The sequence below is a fragment of the Thunnus maccoyii genome, chromosome 2 (genome assembly GCF_910596095.1).
Source record: "Thunnus maccoyii chromosome 2, fThuMac1.1, whole genome shotgun sequence".
NCBI lineage: Eukaryota > Metazoa > Chordata > Actinopteri > Scombriformes > Scombridae > Thunnus > Thunnus maccoyii.
Window position 1 is genome coordinate 30,297,537 of NC_056534.1, and position 23,733 is coordinate 30,321,269.

Genomic DNA, 23,733 nt, shown 5'->3' on the forward strand with positions numbered 1-23,733 from the left:
AATTTTGCTGTTTAAAGCAAGTGTGCGAGAGCAAAGGATGCAACAAACTCAACAAGTAGTGCTCCCTCTATAACATATAGGGTCTGATGTGTGGTTAATGGGCTCCCCCTACTGTCTCCTGTTCTCTTTACAACACTGTGACAGCTTTGTGCTAAATGACTAAACATCACTGCAGAGAAACAGCCAATGTGTTAAAGCGTGTCATGCAATCAACACTAAAAGCGGATTTGGTGGCATTTAGATAAATATTTGCTGTATTACTGTTCACACACTTCTTTATAAGCTACTTAGACACACATCCTGTCTATTCCTCCCTCCTTCCCTCCCTTCCTCCCTCTCTCCTTCCTGATCTATAAATACTCTCTCATCAGCAGAGGTTGGCTGCGAGAGGCGTCGACCCCGGCCTCTCTCCGTCCAGCAGAGCAGTGATTTATGGGGGCTCAGGCTGGCGCTAACCTTGCACTTGAGCCCTGGCAGTATAAATGATGGCAGGTCAGTGGCACCATGGATGGCGGGGAGAGACTCTCTTTCACCACCTCCACCTCTCTCTCTCTCTCTCTCTCTCTCTCTCTCTCTCCTCTCTGTCCTGTTATCATCAGTGTGATGGAGACATCATCATCATCTCCTGGGAGTATAAATAGTGCTGGATCAGGTGACAGCGCCGGCCCTGGCCTTTGATGGGAGCTTTAATTTCATGCCTAATTTCTCTCGGCACAGAGAGGATCGATGCTGCCCTGCTCATGCTCCCCATCCCTCTGCTTCCCTTTGCTGCAAAGACAGAGAGCAAAGAAGGACAAATGATCTCTGTTGAGTGCTGGGGCATTTAGCTTACCTGTAAACACACACAAACACGTATATGGGCGTCCTTCACAGGGTGCAAACGGTGTTGACAAAATGCCAGGTCAAGACACAGACGCCGAGGTACGTTCCTGCACCCAGACGACTTAAATAATCAATACAGCCGGAACAGATAGCTTTGGAAATAAGAGCAACAAGCAAACTATAACCACACAGCCACCCACCTGTGTGTTGTGTGCGTTACATATTGCCATGGTGATAAATATAAGCCTTCTGTCCCCGCTCGCAGCCCCGGGGAGGCATTGAACTCTAGCCCCTCCATAATGACTTTGTCTACCTATCGATCCGGCTATGATCCATGTACTGTAATTCTTATATCATCAGCTCAAGCCCCAGCAATAACTCCAAGTCATATTTCGGGCCTCCCCGTCCACTTGACAACTTAATGGTGCAGGGGTCCTTTTCTGAGACGCACCGCTCGAGTTTGGACTTTTACCCCCCTCCCTCCCTTCCTTCCTTTCCTGCTGCTGCTTCCCCTGCAGGCCTCTAATTTCTCCTTGTTCTTTCAGACTAATATCAGCAAAGGCACAGAGGCTGTTCCCTCTAAGGACTCCCCACTCTGAACCACATATCTTCTCCTTTTCACCTCTCTGCGCTTGCAGTGTAATGCGGGTTAGTGTCTGGGACTGCTGTGCATCTGTCTCCGATTTGGAGCACAGCCCCTGCAGGCTCCCGAGGAGACTCCGTCGTCCCTCTTTAGACCCTGTTCTTTTTCTCCCTTTGAGCCGGGGCAATATTTCATTGTCATTTCAACCCTCTCTTCCTAGCCTGGATGTAATAGCGGGAGATATATGGGCTCGCCTGTGCAGCCTTCTGAGCTTCCTCAGCCTTTTATAAAACACTGTCAGAGTGACAAAACAGCAGCCCCTGGGTATTCGGGCACAGGTGCCCCCTCATCCTCAGGCGATTTCTCAATATCCTGCGCTGATCCTTTTAGCAAGAGATAACATCTGGGTCCTTGGACAGGATTAGTTGGAACAGTCATCCTGGACAGAGTCATAGCTCATCTCTATAGCTCTGTCTGCCTACAGTATAAGCCATAGGCTGTCTGTCAGATCTGTTTTTATAAGAGCTGATTTAGGAAGCAGCCCTTGAATCCTGAGCCAATAGGAAACCGCAGCAGCATGCAGGACCTCTTTTTTTTTTCTTGCTTTTCGATCCAGCGCTGACACACCTGATACTACGAATCGAGGAGCTTCTGCAAGAATTTGCTCAGACATTTCATAATCTAAGAGTAAAGAGAGAGGTAGGGTGGAAGGGGTGGGGGTGGGGGGTTCATTTCTGTCGCCGTTTGAAAGACTCTAATGATGTTCCACCTGGCCGCAGAGACACAGAACAACCCTATACCTCTGAGACATGGCCCTGATTGAGATGTGAGTAAAAGACAGGAGAAGGAGGGAGCAAGATGGGCTCTGTAGACGATTAAAGATGCATGTTCTGTTGTTGTTCCTCCACTTTGTTTCGGTCACCTATCTATCCTCTTCTTATGCTGTTGCATCTGTCCTACTCTGCCTTTTTTTCTACCTCTTGCCCCCAAAATTTCAACCCCATCACCCTTTCCTCTCACCTCCACCTCAGTCCTCCCTCCCCTAACCATCCCCTCCATTCTCTAACACTCTCATCCACAAGACACACAGTCTGTCTCCTCTCTCCTGCGCTCTCCACATCTCTCTCCCTCATCCTCCCCCACCCCTCCCTCCCCTCCCAGCCTTAATTGGGAGTCAGGGAGAGCAGTGGAAATCGCATTAACGCGGGCCCTGCCCGGGTGTGCCATCCATCTTCTTTTTTATTACGCCGCGCCGGGGCTGCCTGGGCGCCGCCGTTCGATTTGTCACCGGCCTCGTTCGCTGATAACAGGCATTTGTCATCGCCTTGCCTCCCTGTTAATGTTATCATCTCCTCCCTGACAGCCGCCCTCCGCCGGGGAGCGCCGGCGACAAAGCACATCCGTCAAGCGAATATTTCCACGGCTAAGGGGACAGCACACTGCAATAAGCCACATTAAAGCACTTATGAAGGGTGCAGGCCGAGTGTGTGTGTATGTGTGTGTGTGTGCGTGTGTGCGTGTGTGTGTGTGTGTATGCACCGGTGCCATGAAGCGCGCTGAAGCGTGCGCAGCGTGCGCATACACATCCGTAAACACAAGCGCGCAGGAGCGTGTAGCGCGCTTGTCAGTGCCGTAAAAGAGGCGAGGTGGGGGCCGACAGGGAGAGGAAGAGGTAATTTGTTGCAATTAATTACGCAGTGAGTGTGGCTTTGTTGTGTGGGAGAGCATTTTATCTGTTGGAATGCTTCCTTCGCCAGGCTGTGATGCTATTTGTTTGATTTATAGCTTTTGCCTGCCCGAGGCGGAGTGAGCCTGCGCGCGTGTGTGTTTTCGCTTGTTCACAATGCTGTGGCATTATCCACAGAAATATACTGTATACTGTAGTGACAAGGAACCCTTTGTTTGCAGGTGACGTTACATATGAACAGCCACACAGCCCTTGTTTTTGGTCCTCTCTCTTGGCTGAAACTGTTCTGTCCATTTGTCATTCAGCAGCAAATCAACAACTCCAAAGGCTGACCTTGTATCACCCAGCTTACCTCACCCTGTTTGCTCCTTCCCTCTTTCTTTCTGTGACAGGACGCCATGGCTGAAAATGCTGTGACACCCAGATTTACTGCGATATAGCCCAAAACAATCCAGATGTGATATGCTGATGTGTCTAACATGGGCCTTGTCGTCCCTCTTGTCTCTCTCTATTTCTCTTTCCCTCTCCTAAGCAGGGATGTGACAACATTTATCCTTTCTGGCTCAGTTGGGGGTTGCAGGGCCATTCTGCAGGGGCTGACAGATGGATCAGCCAGCCTAAAGGCAGTGGGAAGAGATGAAAAGAGAGAGAAGCACCACTTCCCATTCTTCAACATACTGTATGACTCCCAAATTTGCCATACCACGTCACAAATGTGCAATCCTCCACAGCCACGATGATGGCAGTTTTACACACTGAGAGAACGCTGCTACAGTATGTCAGAGCAATGATTCACTAAAGCTTCTTCACACCATGACCACACTACACAGTTTGAGGTAAATGACAAGAGTAGAGATGGTCATAACCTCTTTAAGTAACATTTTAACTCAAAATGTCTCATTTACATGTTGAGGACAGAGTTGCAGTTCTTCAATAACAATGAATAGTCTTATTCATTCTGGGAAATGTAGGTTGGTTGTTGCTCTATAGAGGTGTAAGACATTTAAAAATGTTTTTTTCTTTCCTTTTTTTAAGAGGCCAAAAGATCACATGCTGTCTGTTCACGTGTTATCAGTCTCAGATCCGCCCTTTCAAGAATGAAAAAGAAATATTTCTTTTAAGGGTTTCACGTCTTAAGAAGTCACCCTTATTAAAGGGTTCATTAAAAGTTCATTAAGTTCATCAGAAAGACCTCTCCAATGAACCGTTTGACCTCTGACCTCCTGGAAAAAAGCTGAATAAATTCCATGTATTAACATTTACAACTGAAAATTTGATGTGTTATTGTAAAAAAACTCTTTATTAATGATGTTATTAATATTGATAGCTATAGACTTGATTGCTTATTAGCAGATGAAGTTTGCCTGGTTGTCATGGACTTGCAGATGTTCAAATCTCCATTTCTCTGAGCACTTCGAGGACTTTGTGTCCATGTTGGAATTAAATCTCTAATTCCATGACAACTGGGCCAACTCCATTTGCTGATGAAGATCATGCAATATGATTGAAAGCTCTAGAGCAGCTACTAAATTAACTTTGTGGTGAGATTTCTTTCCCAGATGTTGTTTCCAAGGTCTAGAATGAATGTTGAACCTCAGTAATAAATAATTTATAAACCATAAATAAAGCCAGTAGCTAGAACTCATAAACCCTCTATAAAGGGTGCATTATTAGACAGTGGTAACCTTCCATGAATATGTTTTGCCTTTCAGTCTACAGCCATAGTTCTCTTCTTACCCTTTGGAATAAAAAGCTTCTTGACACTTCCTGTGGTTCTTGTACAATGTTTTCTATTATGTTGGTGCTGGAAAACATTTTGATTGTGGTTTTAAGACCCAGCTTTGCTCATGAACACATCTTAATTCAGAAATTGCCTTTTTGGCCATATTTGTGTTGTAGTCAACATATTAAGTGTTATTTAGCTATTCTTGTTATGGTTTTTGGTGAGAAGTAATAAAGTCAGATAATTTTTGACTTCATCTGTTGTTTCTATGCATGCAATTAATTTAGGTGTCATCACAGCTAAATAAACACTGGCCCTGAAAGAAATGTAAGTCATTAATGCTCCGGATTTGTTGGTACAGGGGGGTGAATGTGAAAGACAACTTACTGTATATATTATTTTTTTGCTGTTATTTTGTATATTTGCTTGTGTTTATGTGGCCCAAATAGCAAAAGAGTTTACAGCTCAAAACACCATAAGAACAAACATTTTTCATGTTCAAACATCTTAATTTTATTTCATAGTTCTCACTGTCACTAACTACTCAATATATTATACAAACAAGTCTTGTAAAACATACAGCAGTTAAAAAAATGACTGAACAAACTTGTACAGCTACTTTGATGTTATATATTGATAAATTATAACTCTTTACATATGTGCATACATTTGGACAAGACATGAAATGACTACTACAGTAGCCACAATATTCAGCTCTCTTATGTAAAAAGAGACACAAAATCACAAACTGAGCGAAAAGATGAACAGACAGAACAAACAAAAGCTCAAGTTCTTGGTTGAGACATTCACCTTGAGCTGAACAGTGTAAACATACAGTAACAGTGAATATTATATTATTCACGATGTCTCGTGACCTTTAAACATAGAGGGATATATCAGAGAGATGGCCTTTATACCTTCCTTCAGTAGAGGTCTTATTGCTGTGTCACTAAATAAATACCCTACCTTCATTTTGTATTGAATGAGATTTATTCAACATGGGATGTGTTCAACAAAAAAAAAAAGTGAGGCTAATGAGATTAAAACTTCTGAGAGCACTGTGAGAAACCAACTCAGCTCCCCTAAAAATGCTGTAAGATGCAGAGAAACGGATTAAAATGTCACTGATGGTTGATTTGAAACGCATGACTTCTATCTCAGACACTGTGCAGAAGCTACACTTTGACCGGAGGATCCACTGTTAAAACTGAAATTCATGTTCGTGTGTTTGTAAAAAGGTAACAACTGAACCGACAAGCCCATATTTCATTTTGTGTGAGTTTGCGTGCGCGTGTATGCGCTGGTCTTCTGTAGTTTTCACATGAAGCAGCAGTTCTCCTTGTGGCCAAAGTTCTACCTTTTTCCCCTGCTACGTTTACTTCAGTCATCACAAACCAAGAGGACACACTGAGAGAAGAAACCACCACTGATGTGTAGGTCCACCACCTCTCTCCTTCTTATTTTTCACCATGGAGGCCAACAGTTCCATAGCCGTTCATCACAGACATTTTCACATGACCATTGGAAGTCAACTCTTCTTCGAGGATGTTGTTCTTGGCGGCGAACATCTGACTGATCTCCACAAAGGTTTTGTTCCTGGTCTCAGGGATGATGATGATGGTGTAGATGGCCACTCCAAAGCAGATCGCACAGAAGATCAGGTAACAGTAAGGACCCATAGTCATCTGATGTGGGAGGACACACAGTGAAACTTTGAGTAAAATAAATACTTTGTCGAGAAAATCAGAACAGTATTTGTTTTCTTTTATAAAGTACAGGCTACCAAAGGAAAGTAAAAGAGGACAAATGAAACTGGATGTCATGCAATAAAGTTGGAGCCACACTGTCGTAGTTCACAGAAAGTTTCAACAATCCAACTCAAATGAACATGAAATTGATCCAAAACATGATCAGATAAGTGTAGGTTTTGCACACTGGATTAGATTATATGAATAGCTGGTTTGAAAGAGGCTTTGGAAGACTGAAAGAATTTTTTGGCAACTTGGAGGCAGAAGAACAAGCTGTAAACACAACACTGACATATCATATCACACATTTCATCTCTAACTTTGATTGTTGTGGCGAATCTGTTAGCATTTACACATCCAGCAGACACTGAGCAACATTAGCACTCATTTGGAGTCATGTTTCTGGCTACATTACGATTGTAAGTCCAATATTAACTCATCTTTACCTCTGTTTTGGTCTCCAACAACATCTGAGGGGAATATCTGGCTCTTTAGCCGTTAAAAGTCTCACTATGTTCACAAGCTAGTTGCTAACTTTGTCTGGGATAGGCAGCGTATAGTGGGTTTTATCAGAGCTTCTGTGCTGAAATAGCTGACTTCTGCTGCTGCTGGAAATGACAGCAATGAGAGCAGTGAGAGTGAACCAAAACAATAAAGTTGCAGGTTGTAAAACCAAAACAATGAGCTGAAAGACGCTAAAATGCTTTGTTGAGCTGAGGGGAACTGCAGAGTCAAGTGATCTGAGGGTTTGTCACTACGGATTCACATCACATCTAGGTATTTAAGTCATTGTTAATATGAAAATATCAATTAGTGCAGCTTTAAGGAAGAAAAGGAATACTGGAGGGATCTGTCTGAGGAAGACTTACAGAATATAAAAAATAAGGAGAGAACATGTCTAAGGCTTTGTTTTTTCCTGGAATATACTTGTTCGCTTTGACACCCATTTTCAGATGTGATGACTGGTATCAATTTCTTCTTGTTACTTCAGTACAGATATGGTCCTGGATGTGTTTAGCTTGGCTTAGCATAAAGAGTGAAGGCAAAGGGAAACTGCTAGCTTAGCACCAAGTGAAAAAAACAGCAATACTGAAACTGTACTATTTTCATATTTTCTGTGCGATCTACACAGAAAGAAAGTCATCTCACTTCTTTTTGGTCTTTAATTTGAGATGTGTAACCATTCAGTTGCTCTCTGAGCTGTCAGATCAGAATTAATGTAAGTTTATGCCACTATCCATGGGACAGATCATTGCCCTCTTTACTTTCTGTCTGTCAGACTGGAACAACACCCAGGACAATGAGGGACAGCAAGGTTGTTAATTTAATTGGTATTTGGGGAGTCGCTTCTACTCAAACTACACCAAACAGCCCACATAATTGCCCTGTGTCTGACTCTGCAAGTGAAGCCACAACAGATCCTGAATGTGGGTCAAAATAAAATCAAGGTCCTCAATGCCAACTAGGCTAGACATTCAAATAAACAAAATCTTGTTCGTTTGTAATACTGACAGTATTCTAGACAGTAAACTCAGTCACCCATGAGATGTGCACACAACATTTTGGTCATTTTTGGATCAATGAAATGCCAACAATTGCACACATGCACACAAAATGACTTCTGAGTGAAATAATTTGAGTTGCACTCCATGTGAACAGAATTGAAAGTAGAATATGAGTTCGCCCTGACCTCTAGGAAGGGGAAGACAAAGCCGATGGTAAAGTTGGACAACCAGTTGAGGCAACCGGCCACAGTGTAGGCAGCCGGTCGGTGCGACTGTTTAAATAACTCCGCAGTGATCAGGAAAGGAACACCAGCTGCACAAGACAAGAAAAACAACATTTGTGTTATTTCAAAGAACACAAGATTGCTCCAAGTTCAGTTCATCCATTGGTCTGATCTGACAAGACATCCTATCAAGCTGTCATAATACAAACCATATCATTTATACACTCAGTATAACTCTATGAATCTATTGGGTGTTGTGAAATTAACATCCTTACTTTTAAATTAGCTTATCAATATTCCCTCTCAGGACAGAACATGATATAACAAATGATACACATTCCTCAAGACCTGATGCTATTATATCACACTCCTTTTTCTGCATGTGCTTCATTACGTGTTCAGTATTATTCCGCAATCAAAAGTTGACAAGAGAGGAAAATGTTTGTCGACTTGGCAAAACTTCAACTTCTGAACCACAAGAAGCAGAAAAGCTTCTTGCAGGACTTGTGCAATTCATTAGTTTGATGAGCAGGATCTATGAGTTTGTGTCTTAGCTTGTAACACATAATTCTTCATTGTTAGAAGTGAAAGCTATGAAGGAGAAATATGTATTAGTAAGAGCTCTAATGATAAGCTTTCCGAATGATGTCCTCATTATCTGTGCATGATAATTGCATAGAGGAAGGTTTAATATTGTCAAACCAATAACGAGCCCATAATTTGTCAACATCTGCGGTATGTATGGGGGGCGTCATTGTGCATGCAAGGTTTCGTCTGAAGAAAACCGTATTCATCATGGTGAGCTGATGAACAATGAGCCATTAAAAGTCTAATTGCAGCAACAGAAATCCTCATCTGTGTGCTGAGGTACAGATTTTGCCGGCTTGACGAATGACGTTATGTAAACCAGATTCTTCCTAATTCATCATCCTCGCAGGTCCACTCAACGTGGTTCCCAACGTTGTAAACTATTGCCTCTTAATTCACTTCACTCAACTCATCCAGTGCACAAATGGCTGTGGGAATGGATGTAGTGTGGCAGTTATGATTTCTTAATTTACAAGACTGATGAAATACAATATCTTCACAGTCAGAGGAGGAGTAGGGAGGGAGGGTTGCTGGTTTTCCAGATTCGGGGGCCTGCTGTTGTGAAAGTATCCAGCAGGGAGCAGTGTTACCTTTCACACAGGAAACCCCAAATCTAGTAATGTATAGGCTAGACAGGTTGAAATAAAAGTGTTTTCAAGTGAGACATATAGAGGATCACGTTAATAAATCTGAATTTCATCATGTGTTTTCTGGGTGTGTTGTAATGTTTACCTGGACCTATGCAGAAGCCAGCAATGATCCCGACAACGCAGCCCACACTGATGTAGCGCATGAAGGGCAGCTCCGCCTGTGATTGGTCAAACACAAGTCATGAGTCTGAAGTCATGAGTTGTAAACATTAGTTAACAATTTGCATGGTTGTTCATAATCATCGATTTTTCTATATTTGATCATTTTTGATCATATGTAACACATTAGTGACAAGACTGCTGACATTCAGTTCTATAATTACGCTCTTAATTTGCACCGTTATTCACAAGTAAAGAGGGGTTTTCCAGACTACACTGGAAGTTCACGACAGTTTACTGGAAATAACTTTCTTTATTTTTTATTTAATAATCTGGTTAATGTTTTTTCATTTACTTATATTTTTATAGATGTTATAGATGTTACTAGAACTCAATTATTTTCATTATCTATTAATGGTTTGGTCTATTAACTATCCGAAAATGGTGAAAATGTGGATCACATCATGTCCTCAAATGTCTTTTGTCCTGACCAACGCTTCATAATCCAAAGATATTTAGTTTGCCATCATAGAGGACTAAATAAACCAGAAAATATTCATATTTGGGAACCTGGAATCACAAAATTTGGATTTTCTTTCCTTAAAAAATGACTCAATCAGTTATCAAAATAGTTGGCGATTCATTTTCTGTCAATTAATCACCTAATTGTGAGCGAACAAAATTTGGGGAAACCCATCTTAAATTAGACACAGATGTAATTTTATGTAAATCTGATAATGATCTCATCTGCAATAAAAAACAATGCTCCACATGCCCTACAGTATGCTACAGTCTGCAAGTTAATGTAATAAATTCCTCCACCAGCAGCACGTTTAGATGACACTATACCTGGTAGAGGACGGACACAGTGATCCCAGCACAGCAGAATCCCATGAAGAGGAAGCCACCAATCATCAGAGATCTCCTGCCCAGACGCTCGATAGTAAAACACTGCAAGATGGACAGAGAGGCAGGACCTGCTGTCATTGGCGGGCAACATGAGATGTCATCCAGACATAAGAAACACTTGACTTTTTTATCCTCTGATTATTCATTATAGACCGTTTGATGCTTACTGGTGTATGAAGCACTACAAACAATAAGCCTTTTGGCCAAATCTGGAACATTTACATCATAATGATGGTAATTAATGTGTACTGTCCCTGATAAATACATATATTCAAGTAAAAGTTTGGCATATTACTATAATTTAGATAAAACATGAGAAACTATTTTGTCTTTGCTTAGAATATACATTAAAAATCAATCTCTTGCAGAATTAATAAGTATCAACTGTGCAAGTAAGATTTATTTCATTTGATGATTGTGATTATATTTACTTTTTATATATTTTCACAACTCTGCTGCTTGTTATTCAGTCTATAAGATAATAGTTGAGGAACAGACTATAAACTGACAATTTAAAACCAGAGCAAACTCACATCAACAGTTAATTTAGTCTATATTTTTTTTAAAAAGCCCATCAACAAGATTTTACAACATGAAACATGTATTTTTACTTGACTACGATTCCTTGATTATCAGTTAACCTGTAATTCTAATTAAGCACACCATAGAAAGCAATATAAACAGTATGTATAATATATAATAGTGATATACTGATGTCATCTTAGTGTTTTAAGTGTGATGATGTTTACTCACCCCCAGCATCCCAGAGATGACCTCAATGGCACCAGTTCCCACTGTTGTGTACTGAATATGAGGTTCTGGGATTCCTGCGTTCTTAAATATGTCATTTGTGTAAAACCAGATCTGAAATTGACAGCGACAGGAAGTTGATGAATATATTAAAAGTGTTGGACCACACACATATACACATCCACACACATAGACAGATGCTTTGAAACTCTGAGTTTGTCTTTTTTTTTTCACTCTGCTTATTTGGTGTTTCCACGTGATTCATCATAGTGATCATTATCATCAGGCTGACCATCACTCATGCATTTGAGATACGGTGTTTCATCAGTATGGACTTCTGACAAGTGCTCCCCTTGAAATTAATTTGTGTATTCTCATTAATCACACTTTGCTGATGCAACATCCATCATTGATGAGGTGTGGACAAGATCGTGATCGGTGCGGTTAAACGCTGTCTTGTTGATTTAGTAACCATATGTGTAGTGATTCATCACCATTGCAGCCTACAAGTATGCATACACACATGCCAATATTAAAACACACTAACACCAACAATTTTAAAAAAGTAAAAGAGTTGGGACCAGATATATCTTTTTGAAACACATTGTCTCAAAAACCTATAAAATAATGTGCTATAGTTCCTCCTCACTGAACTGAAATCCACACTGGTGACTTTCTGGATAGAACTGTAGCCTGAAACAGTTTGTCTATTTCCATATTTCATTTTTCATTAATCTTCTGTCCATCTTCATATTTTAAGTAAGTCTTGTGATGGCAACAGGATGCGTGGAGCATTTTTTTCCCTCTGAGGCCAGACAGAGGCACCTTGAGGGCATCATGCATTTGCAACTCAAAGACTCAGCAACTCAACTCTAAAATCTTCTTGGATCTTTGGGCTAATTCTCCTGTCACAGCGAGTGAGCTGTGTAACGCTCTGTGAATATGTTGATACTTATGGCCACAAGTCTTAGATGTCCACTTGATAAATTTCCACTGCATCAAAGGTCCAGTCAAGGTGCATTACATGATAATATTTCAGTACAAAAACTGCACAGGTCTGTACATGAACAGCATTTCTGTATTAATGGGCATGTGACACCTTAGTTGTGTAAGTCTTTGAACTTGAGCATAAAAAAGGTGTGATTGCCAGATGGAGACACTGCATTCATGTTGAAAATGTTTGATTTTAAAATTAATCTTGATATCAAGACTTCAACTGACTCAGTTTTGTGTTTCTTTCCTCCGTGTTTTTGAGATAGTTTTGCTCAAAACAGGCATTTTCGGTGTCGTAATGGTGTTTTGTGTTCCTGCTCTTTATTATGGCTACTGTTTCATTGTAAATCAAGCCCAATGGACTCATACTTCCCTCGGGCAAAATTATCTCGTATTTCTCAATCAACCCATCCTTAAATTCATGTTTAATGCCATGAACCCTGTCTCTGACTGTGTCACACTCCACTGCAGACTGCTCTGGTTTGCATTACACTTGAGTGCCAAAAAGACAACATCTGCAAAAGTGCAGATATACCATTCTTGACAGTAACCTTCACCCTGCTTCAAGAAACTGTTCTTAAGAAGAAGAGACGGGACCAAGTGCAGCCTTATTAGTTCACAGCCAACATGAATGAGCTTGACTTCATGCAAAATGAAGGAACAAAGCTCTCACTCTCAATGCATTGGAATCCAAGTAAAAACTGACCACTCATGACTCTCCACCTTTCAGCTAGATCCCAATCAAACAAAAGAACTAAGAGAACAAGCGGTCTTTGTTGCTCAGCTAGTCACGACCTGAAACAGCTGCTGTTTTATGAAGTCACCACTGAGATAGCTACAGTAATAACTTAACTGTAGATTGATGGACTGGTGAAGGTGCAGGAGAAATAAATCTGTCAAAATTCTGTCTTTGTTATAGACAGGTTCCAGATATGCACATCCCCATCATAACTCCACAAAATTGGTGTTACATTCACTGTCAAAGGGTCAGATCCTTTATTTTTTCTTGCTGATCATCTCGTAACTTGTTCGTCTTATTGCTGTCTGTGCCAGAGACATTAGAAATACCCAAGATCATAGGAACAACGTGCGCATTTTTGCCTTAAACTCTCTTGAAAAATCATATTTTGCATTTTGTGTAACAGATTTATTGCACACTGAGATTACATGTTTGTTCCTCTGCATGTTTGAAGCCTCCCAGTGCTCCTGACTGGAACAGCTGGGACAGTGGGACTCAGCGGGGTGTACCCCTGCTGGGAAATGGTGCTAACATGTGAGCCTGCATGCCTAGAGCTTCCATCCACATGGAGCAATGAGTACAAGAATGTGTTTGTCTGTGTGGAGGATGGGTGGACCTCCCTACTGTATGTGAGGCAGCGCTAAGAGAGAAGACCAGGAGATAATGAGGCGTGGTCCCGTTGCCCCCTGCTTAGTCACTCAGTGGCTGCATGTGGGACTGTGATATATGGACAGGAGAGAGTACAGATGGGAGGAGCACAGCTGGGAACTCTCATATAATTGTGCTGTCATTGTGGATGTGCAAAGACTGTGCATACACACAAAGACGGAAAAAGGCAACGATGCTTTTCCCCACTCACCGCATCAATGCCAGACAGCTGCATGCCAATGTTGACCACCACAATGGTGATGACCTGCCAGCGAACACAGCGGTCCATGAGCAGGCCACGGACAGAGATAGTCTGGATGGAGGACAGTGAACGCTGCTCCTCCTGCATCTCCTCAACCTCCGCCTGGATGTTTCCTTTAGTGCGGTACCACTTCAGGGCTAGAGGAAAGAGACAGGGTGCACAGAAAGAAAGGCTTTTACTAGTCTGGAAGACCAATAAAAATTCACTTCGATATCAAAATTATGAAACAGAGTAACATTGACAGGTTCAGTCACCTCCGTACATTTAATGTATGCCATGACAAGAGCTGACAACCATTTTTTCCATCATTAGATGCAGATTGCTCCAGCAAGCAAACTGACTTAAATTTGTCATCAAACATCATCTAATCAATGAACCTGCACCACAGAAATTTCTGGCTACAACCCACACTGTATTAGCTGACACATTTTAGCAATTAAAAATCCTATTCTTTGACTTTTCAAATGGCTATTTTCATATTTAGCCGTAAAGCAGATAAACAAAGTTGAATTGACCATTTAAAGTTTCAGCTTTAATCTAAGTTTAAGAATGTGAAGCACATTGTAACATGTACAGTAAGTCAAGTAATTTAAATAAGGAGCTGAGCTGCACAACGTGGACATTTATACATTAACAGCAGAGATGGGATTTTATGTGATGATCTTTGAATGATGATCATTTTAAAGAAGAATTGTAGGTTGTTAAGAGAAATTATGAGTCTTTACATCATGTGATAAAATATTTTTAAACATTTAGAAGTGAAGAATATTAAGAATCCACTTTCTTACCTGCAATAGTGGCGTGAACGTTTCCCTTCTCTATCAACAGGTACCGCGGACTCTCTGGAAACCATGGCAACAGCATCAGCTGTACCATGGTAGGAAACACCACAAGGGACAGGAGCAAAGGCCAGTGCTCTTCCTGTGTGGAAAACACAACATTTAAAACTGTTAAGAAAAAATATTTATACAGATGTATGTGTATTTATACAGATAATTCAAGATTATATACAGCAGCTTTCACTATTCCACATATCATCTCTAACACGTATATCATCTAAAAAAGGATGTAAAAGCCTCTCCAGATGGGATGAACCAAAAAGTAGAGAGTGATTAGGTCTTGACAGACTAAAATCTTTGAAATCCTTTGTCTTATTTTAGCTTCATTTTTCTGTGCAGCTGTTCCAAACATTAGCATTCCTGCCTCCTCTCTATCAGACGTAAGTGTGGGCGGATGGAAAGAGTGTCGGCTGATCCAGATCTACTGCATACAAGAGGTAGAAATATGAAGGAGGAAGAGGAGAGCTGAAGGCCAGCTGAACATGTTACACACAGAACCAAATAGACGACTGATGACAGGACTAGCTGCCTGAGCTAATAATCTGTCCCTATAAATCACTACCAGAACTTCATCTTATATCAAAAATCTGAACTATGTCAAGTATTGATTGAATAATTGAGGCCAAACGACATTTGAGAATTCACAACCAGGTGATGGAGTCGACCTGTGTGGAGGTTTAATGACATGATGTCAGTACCTTTCCCAGCGTTTCATGGAGCCCCAAGATCTGAGCGATGAAGACCCCGAGACAAATGTGGATGCTGGGAACGAGGCCCAGGAAGCCTCGCAGGTTCTTGGGGGCGATCTCACCGAGGTACATCGGCACAACGCTGAGAGAGATACCTGTTGAAACGAAGAGAGAGAGAGAGATAGAGAGAGAGATCACCACTGACACAACTTTAATGTATGTTTTTTTTTATTGTTTTCATCATAAGTCAGATTTTTCCAAAGTTTGTCTCCAACAACAGTTATTTATGCCTAGTTTTGTTTACTAGCATGTGCACCTTAAATATCCCCTCCAGACAAGATTTATAAACATATTGATCTCCCTCATTGAAAAACCTATAATCTATGAATATACAAATATTTTTCACTTGACAAGTTTGTCTCCTCCTTCACTGTAAAGTCTATTCTCAGTGTTTGCGCACTGGAGGCTTCAAGTTTCCACATCACACTTGTGTGAGTTGCATACTGGACCATGATTGGCTCCAAACTAGTTGTGATATCACAAATCATGCTCGCCTTAAACTCAGATTCACATTGAGCACAGAAAAACTTTCCACTTTCAGCAGATGAATGTGAAAACAGCCTTCTAGTGTCAAACTCTGCACATACATCATTCTGCGCAGTGAAGCTCAAACATCCGGGTGACATGACAATAAGCCAAACACATTTTTGAGTGGAAGAGAACTATTTATAAAATGGATAAAAAAAACCACTTAGTATTGCATAGAAAAGATATAATGAACAGAAGACATCAGAAGCACTTCCATTGTAAACTGCAAACCATCAGACTCAATTCTCAAGTCTATAGTATATAAAAAAGCAGCTAAAACTTCCCTTTTCTTACATTCATAATGCTGCTAATTTCTGTTTTACTTTGAGGATGAGACACTGGGATTCATTTCGGTCATTGAGGAATCGGGCGGGCCTACCTGAGTGAACTCCTGTGATGAAGCGTCCAATGATGACCATCGCTGGCAACCTGCATGCTCTGCTGAAGCCCATAAGAGCTCCTCCTATAAACACCAGCACAGTGGATCTCACCAGCGTCCCTTTCCTGTTAAAGACACAGAATAAGATGTTAGTAACTGTCAGAAGCCGTACTGACTGCATTTTACAAACACAAACATACACTGACATATGTTAAACGCACAAAAAACCATCTGTACACACACACTAACCTTCCATATTTGGTTACAAGTCTGCCTACTAGCAGGGCGCCAGTCATCCCACCAATAGCAAAGATGGACACAGTGAGGGAATACAGGACGGTGAGGAGTTCCTCATCCGGAGCCCAGTCGTAAGTTTCTATCATCGTCTCATTGTAGAAGTCTTTGATGTACTGGTGGAAGAAAAATTCAGTTCATTACAAAAAAATACAGAAGAAAGAAATAATTGCTGAACAACATTTAATCCCTACACCCCTGGGCCATCGTGTCCATCACTCCAGTAGACCTGGAGTGTGAATATGGTGGCCATGAAATTTGACACCTCATCAACTATTTCCCACAGTGCCACACATCCAAATGTCTACATTAGTCTTGCCGTTTCTGCAGTGCTGGCTGAACGTTACACTGGGGGGGGATGGGAAAAAGGGATGTTTTAACCGGCGTGAGAGACAGCCATCTTCACGCACCTTATTCATGTGATTTTAGACCAGACAGGAAGTTCATCGAGCACCCACAGTCAAAGTCAAATGGAATTTGATGGGAAAGAGGCCATAAACTGCATGCTTGATAAAAATGAGAGCACTTCTCCTCGTGGTGTGACAAAAATATATTGCAAGAGCCGACAACATTCTTCAGATTTCTTTCAGGTTTATCTGACAGTGTGAAGATTCCACTGAGATCCAGCTGTCCCGGTGAATCAATTACATTAAACCTAATTTTGCTCAAGAGACACAATTTATTCATATTCTGTGCGAGAGACATAACAAAAACTAGACCAGAAAAATAAGGGTTGATTTTGATCTGAATTAACCGTTGTAGTATTTACGCTAATCGAGCCTGAAAGATGGATTATTTTGTATCATTTTGTAAAACAGTGTGGATACAGAAGGAGGGAGTGGGAGGTCTTGAGGGAGTCCTGTGATGACAAGAAGAGATAATTTGTCAAGATTTCATGGGACTGTCTCCAATCCGTCCAAAAGATTGTCATCATCTCCATCATGTCTGATGATGGTGTCGTATAAACCGGCTAGATAAAAACTGACCAGTTAAATGTTTATAAATGATTAAAATCATTTTGTTAAATATTCCTTCTGTCTAAAGGCTGAAGAATGTATGAAAAAGAGAATCAGAGTGAAACTAATCAATCACTGAAACCATTTGATGTCGACACTGAAACACATCTTCACTGCCACTACTGCACCGCTCCTTCCATGAGAACGCTCCTCTGCTGCGAATGCATCAAAGGGGAAAACATACAACAAAAACAGAGCTCTATTGTAAGTCTAGATACCACACGACACGAGTATTATAATAATCAACTAACTGTGCGATAGTATTAAATCATTCGATCTTCCACGTTGATATCTTTGAAACCAGTCGTATGATCGTTCTTCTCTTTCACTATTTTGTAGACATGAAGAGGACATGACTTGCCTCGGAGCCCAAAATCTCCCAGTAAAGTATATCTTATCTTATCTTATGACTGGTCACACTGTTTTTATTATCTATTAGTTCTCTGTGCAATACTACGCTTGTGTTTTTATACTTGTACCCACAACTATTAATTCTCATGTGTTTATTCATTTATTTAGTGATTTTTATTTTTATATTTATATTAGGATTGATCTTAACGTGATTGTAACTGTCATCTTTCTGTTTATCACTTATCATTCTTTGCTACTTTTTTGTGATTTTTGTTTACAGAAGCCACACCAGTGATGTAGTGAACAATTCACAACAAATTTTACTGCCCTCTCTGCTAAAACAAACTTAGTGGATTTGAATTCCTTTATTTGACCGATGTCCGACTTCAACTGAGCCAGTGTCACATGATGCCAATTTAATTTTTTCCAGAAGAAGAAAGGCTCAGAGAATACCTGCCAAACTGGCTAATAAGAAAGTTGCTCATTATTGACCTGGCCTTGACTTTTGTTCTGCTTAGCTCGCTGAATCCTGCTCCCTTCCCTCAACCTTCAAGTCCAAATCAAATTACAAGGCCAATACATTCTAATTAAGGCTCACTGATACATAATGATTTCAAAAAATGCAATACACATTATTGCCTTTCAAACACTAAATCAGTCCTCTTGTGCCATGGCTATCTGCCAGAAATAAACAGTCGAGGGAGTCTGTGACAAGCTGTCGGATAATATAATCTAATAATTGAGACACATGACAGCAGACCATTAGTTCTTAATGTATCCTATTAAAAAAAACATTTTTCTCACCTCAAGACCAACTGAACCTTCTGCCACACCTAAAATTTGATCTGGAGCACACAGGCGTAACTAATGTCAGATGACACACAGCAGCCAGCAGTGAATCCTACAAAAGGGCACTGAAGTCACATGGACCATGGTTAAAGGTTTGACCTCACCAAATTAGCAGCAACTTTGTATGTGTGTGACACTGAGCAACAGGCTCTAATTGAAAGAGGAAATACAACACAGGTCAGAACTGTTCCTGCCGGTGCTACCAAGAAAAGGTACCCAGTGTGATGAAATCTTACAAGTGACAGAGAGAAAAGTTGAGCTGTGTATGCTGCTGTTTATCAGATGAATAGTGCAATGTTTTGGGAAATTGTTCACTTTCTTGCTGAGAGTAAGATGAGAAAATTGATACTTGTCTCATACTTTTCTGTTTTTAAAACTGAGAGACGGTTAGCTCATACTCATAAACCAACAGAAACTTAACAATGACAATTTGTGGGTTTTATGTGCTGTAAGTATTTCTTAAAGTCTTAAAACAACAGTCAGGTGTTCATGTGAACAGTGAAAGAGGTTTTCCTCGCTGTAATCATTCCTCCTGTTCATACTGGCTGTTAAAAGATCCCCTTCAAATATGCTTTCAATGTTAGTGATGGAAGCCAAAGTCCACAGTTTATCCACAGACATTTTGTGCAAAAATGCATTTAAAAGTTGATCTGAAGCTTTAGCAGTCTGAGTTAGTCATATCAAGTGGATATCTGTCACATTTACAGTCTTTTTAGCATCAAATTCCCTCTTTGCGTTTCCCTGTTGACCTGCGGTGGATATATAGTAACAAAGAGGGACTTTGGCACTAAAAAGACTGTAATGTTGACAGATATCTACTTGATTTGACTCATTTCGTCGATTGAGGCTTCGTATTAGCTTCAGATAAACTTTTAAAAACATTTTTGCACAGAAGGAGGACTGTGGATTTTGTCTCCCATCACTTACATTGTAAGTGCATCATGAAGGGATCTTCTAATGTCAGTATGAACAGGACGAATGATTACGGCAAGAAAAACCTGTTTCATTGTTCATTCGGCCACCTGACTATTATTTTAAGACACACTTGAAACTGCCCTTTAATGAACAGTTTATCCATCTGCCATCTTGTCTAACTCTACAAGAAAGTGAATAAACGCATCTCCAAAAATGTCAAACAATTCCTTCAAAGCCATTATGTGTAAAATGTTAAAAATTCCCCCACAGTGGTAGAATAAAAAAAGACAATAAAGATGTATATTATAATAATTTTAAAAATGCTATAAATCACAAAAAAATGTTCCTCACATACAGTTTTAGCTTCCTGATATTGTTCATATATCTCAATCTAACAGAATAACAGATCAAAATGAGGGAAAAAAGTTGGAAAATGAAATCCTAAAAAAGGCCACGTCAATTCTCATTCAGTGAAGAAAGACAGTGGAAGAAAGTGACGCCTCATGTTTAGGCCCAAACCAGCAGGAGCACGTCCTTCCATGTAAAGCCCCTCCGAAGCATAGTACAGTATAGTAGCATGAGATGTGACTCTATAGCTCACATGCTTCCATGTGGGACGGTCCATGGTTAAACAGGAATGGCTCACAGCTTAGTCACTGCACCGCGGCAAATCAAACATCGAAGGGACAGAACAGAGCACATGATGGATAAAAAAACGTCAGAACATTGATGACATGGTGAGACGAGCAGAAGCTTCTAGATTTGACACACAAGCCTACATGACTCCACTTGACAGTGAAATACAATCGGACCCCCATTATGTGCTAGTGTTCAACTTTGGGGAGATCAAATGTCATCCACCATCGCCCCCAGTATTCATACATACTGGGAATGTATGAGTTTCTCCAAAAAATCATGAAAAGTATTTTATGTCCATGATGACGACAGCAATCAGACTGTTTTATTAGCAATAAGATTGAGAATGATGATGATGATGATGATGATGTTTTTGATGTGATGGTGACACAAACCTGTGCAGGAGAGTTGACAACAGCCAAATTGAAGCCATAGAGCATGGAGCTGCCAAACGACGCCAAGATCGCCACCGCCAGCAGTGACTTGGTAAGATGCTGAGGAGAAGATGAGGCGAGAAACAAGTGAGATACTGAGAGAAACTACACAGTAAAACATTTAAAGTCATGCAAGAAAAACAGCTAAATAGTTAATAAATAGTAATAATCAGTCCAATTAAATGTGAGATCACACCAGAACTCAGGTATAAGGTTTAAGTACTTGTCTTTAACTATGATGTCAGACTGAATAGGTCAAAATAAACTGCTTTTTGAGATCTACAGAAAATAGCTTAAATAAAAAGATCTGAGCTGGATATTCATAAAATTATTTCATGGCAACCAAAATACACACCAGTCAAAAGTTTGGACACGCTCTCTCATTCAGGTGAATGGGAGGGTGTGTCCAAACTTTTGACTTTGACTGTGACTGTTCAAAAATGGGAAAAAATTGCCTTGTGGGAAAAAAAAAGACAGAATATGGACTAGTGAGAAGATTGAAAGCAAACTGTTGTTTCCATTTTCACTCTATTTTTCTAGATTTGCGTGCAGCCTGTACAGAAGATTAGCACATTATGTGTGAGTATTTAACAGCATCATGAGGGTATATGTTACATATGAGTCTGTGATCTCTGGACTTTGTTACAGCGCTCGACAGGCACCAAGCAGCACGTGACTAAATCAGAAGACGTGAAACAAACTGGACACAATCCAGATGCAACTGGCCTGCTCTGGTTGTTTCAGCTTTGGGAGAAACACTTTGAATGAGCTAAACAGATCAACACAGTTAAGAGTGGAGCGCCAATGGCTCCACTTTTCAGGCACTAGCTGAGCTCCAGAGGCACTTGAAGGGCAAAGAGAGAATTTGGTGTCACATACACGTTATAAAAAGTCACATGAGCTCCACTTTGTCTTGGAGACGGACGAGGTACTGTATTTTCATTAGGAACGGCCTGCAGCTACCCTCTTGGCTGCCATCCTAAATTCCAGCACACTAAGCTTAGCTGACCTCCAAGTTAGAAGGTCGGCTGGATTATTATGTGTTTTTGAATGTCCATAACTTCGGATGGAGGATGGAGAAAAATGTTAGTTGTGTAAATGATCATACAAAAATCCCATCCTATAACAGATCCCATATAGCAGAATAAATGTGAAAATACAGGATGTTTGGTTGGTTAACACCAAGAGTCTGAGCAGAAAGAACCAGGAACCCTCTGCTCTGTCTGAACAATAACAGCACAGATGCCTTAAAGAAACTTAATTTAGCCAGTAATGGCCTGATGGAGGGAGTTAGACGACTACACGTGAAAATAGCTGCTGGCAGACAATGCAGGGCAGTCAGCATTCAATTTAAGATGATTAGCTGTCAGATGTGCAGCTCTTCACATGTTGCACCACTCTAGCCAAAGCTCTGTTTAAGACTTTTACTAGTTAGTTTAGTTCTTTTTCTAAGTTTTTGTTATTGTTTTGTAATTGAAGAAACAATTTAGATTAAATTTCAATCTGGTTTTGATGTTGTGTGAATCTGTCCATCCTTACTCAAGTCTCACTGTGACCAGGAAGAATCAAAACTTTTTCATGTCAAGCATCCACAGGCAGCATTACCACATGTAGATATTTTTTGATGATGAGTTCAAATAGACTGTAACTTAATGATGTGTACTGTCTGTAAAGATAAAACATGATAGTGCTTGATGGAGACAACAAATTATTATTTGATCTCAGACTGAGGATAATCTAAAAAAAAATTTAAAAAAATGTTCAGTAAAAGATGTCATTGATAGACTAAACAGAGCTGGTAGAAAACAGCAATCAATCAACTCTACAAATGATGGTTTTTAAAGTGACATTTCACCACTTACCGTGCTGATTTTGCCATCGTTTTCCAGTAACAGTTCCTCCGCCATTTAAGTCATGAATAATTACTCCCAATGTGTGATCAGCTCGTTTGAGATGAGAAACAGCTCATATGCACAACTTTTCAAAACTCTTCGCCTCTCATCCCCCGTTTGTAGTTTCCAGCCATGCTCGCGCGGCGGGGAGGAGGCGCGCGGCGCTGATGGGCGGAATTAACAAGCTTGTCAAACTCCCAAACTCTCCAATCACCGGAGCGCGTCACGGAGCAGGCCCATCCCAGCCGTGAATCGTTTGCTCCGGTCCATCAGCGATCACATGAGCCAAAGTGGCTGACAGTACTGACAGTTGTCATTAAATAGTCTATGACTAACTGTAGCCAGGGGCGATTTCAGGATTAGTAAACATTAGGGGCTTGGCTGAGGACCAGGGGCACCTATATGGGCACCTTCCCCCAGGACAGGAGGGTGGGGGAGTCTCATCACGTCCAGCATCATTTCTGCACATTTTATAATGAACTTTGAGATTCTGACTGTAAAAATTAAGACTGTAACTGATATTTTACATGTTTTGCATCAGCTACAACTAAGTGCTTCTTTTCTACAAAAGGAAATTGATTGACTTGAATTTTTTATGTTGCACAAATGTTCTCTTTGCAATCAATGCTAACATCTCCTGCACTATTCATTGTAGTCAGGGACGACAAATGAAAGGTGCAACTACTGATGAAGATGAGTAACATGATTTCTTTTTCCATGCAGAGATGTAGAAAATTTGTTTGACATTTTGGTTGATTTGATTATCAGTGGTGTTTAGGTTGCATAGAGCGTCATGACTGTGCCTATCATACCTGGAGGGCGTCCCAGGTGAGCGTCCCAGGGGCCCAGAATGTCAGTATTAAATGTCAATTTTAAACTTAATCTAAACAGAAAACACCTATTTTCAATCAAATAATACAC

The 23,733-nt window shown here is 40.6% G+C and overlaps 1 protein-coding gene and 1 long non-coding RNA gene across 4 annotated transcripts; one reads left to right on the forward strand and one right to left on the reverse strand.

Moving 5' to 3' along the window:
- Positions 1-2,149: 2,149 nt before the first annotated feature.
- On the forward strand, positions 2,150-4,097 carry LOC121886140. 3 transcript variants are annotated; one of them, XR_006092680.1, is made up of 2 exons: positions 2,150-2,231; positions 3,628-4,097. It is a non-coding gene; the product is annotated as an uncharacterized LOC121886140 (long non-coding RNA). The 3 variants fall into 3 exon arrangements; XR_006092678.1 differs by lacking the exon at positions 2,150-2,231 and adding an exon at positions 2,647-3,077 and having other exon boundaries at positions 3,625-4,097; XR_006092679.1 differs by lacking the exon at positions 2,150-2,231 and adding an exon at positions 2,647-3,077.
- A 1,250-nt stretch (positions 4,098-5,347) lies between these two features.
- slc2a15b (solute carrier family 2 member 15b) lies at positions 5,348-23,007 on the reverse strand. The gene is made up of 12 exons (XM_042395895.1): positions 22,783-23,007; positions 20,882-20,980; positions 16,675-16,835; positions 16,426-16,550; positions 15,468-15,613; positions 14,719-14,851; positions 13,880-14,067; positions 11,292-11,402; positions 10,479-10,580; positions 9,613-9,688; positions 8,254-8,381; positions 5,348-6,500 (listed from the first exon to the last, which is right to left on the reverse strand). The coding sequence occupies exons 1-12, from the start codon at positions 22,825-22,827 to the stop codon at positions 6,273-6,275; spliced, it is 1,542 nt and encodes a 513-aa protein (XP_042251829.1). The 5' UTR covers positions 22,828-23,007; the 3' UTR covers positions 5,348-6,272.
- Between the last annotated feature and the right edge of the window lie 726 nt (positions 23,008-23,733).

Excerpts from the sequence above, each read along its gene's own strand:
- slc2a15b (XM_042395895.1), bottom strand. The coding sequence starts at position 22,827 with ATGGCGGAGGAACTGTTACTGGAAAACGATGGCAAAATCAGCACG. Across the intron at positions 14,852-15,467 it reads TCCATGAAACGCTGGGAAAG|GAAGAGCACTGGCCTTTGCT; the intron begins GTACTGACATCA and ends TTTTCCACACAG. Across the intron at positions 11,403-13,879 it reads AGCTGTCTGGCATTGATGCG|ATCTGGTTTTACACAAATGA; the intron begins GTGAGTGGGGAA and ends TGTCAATTTCAG.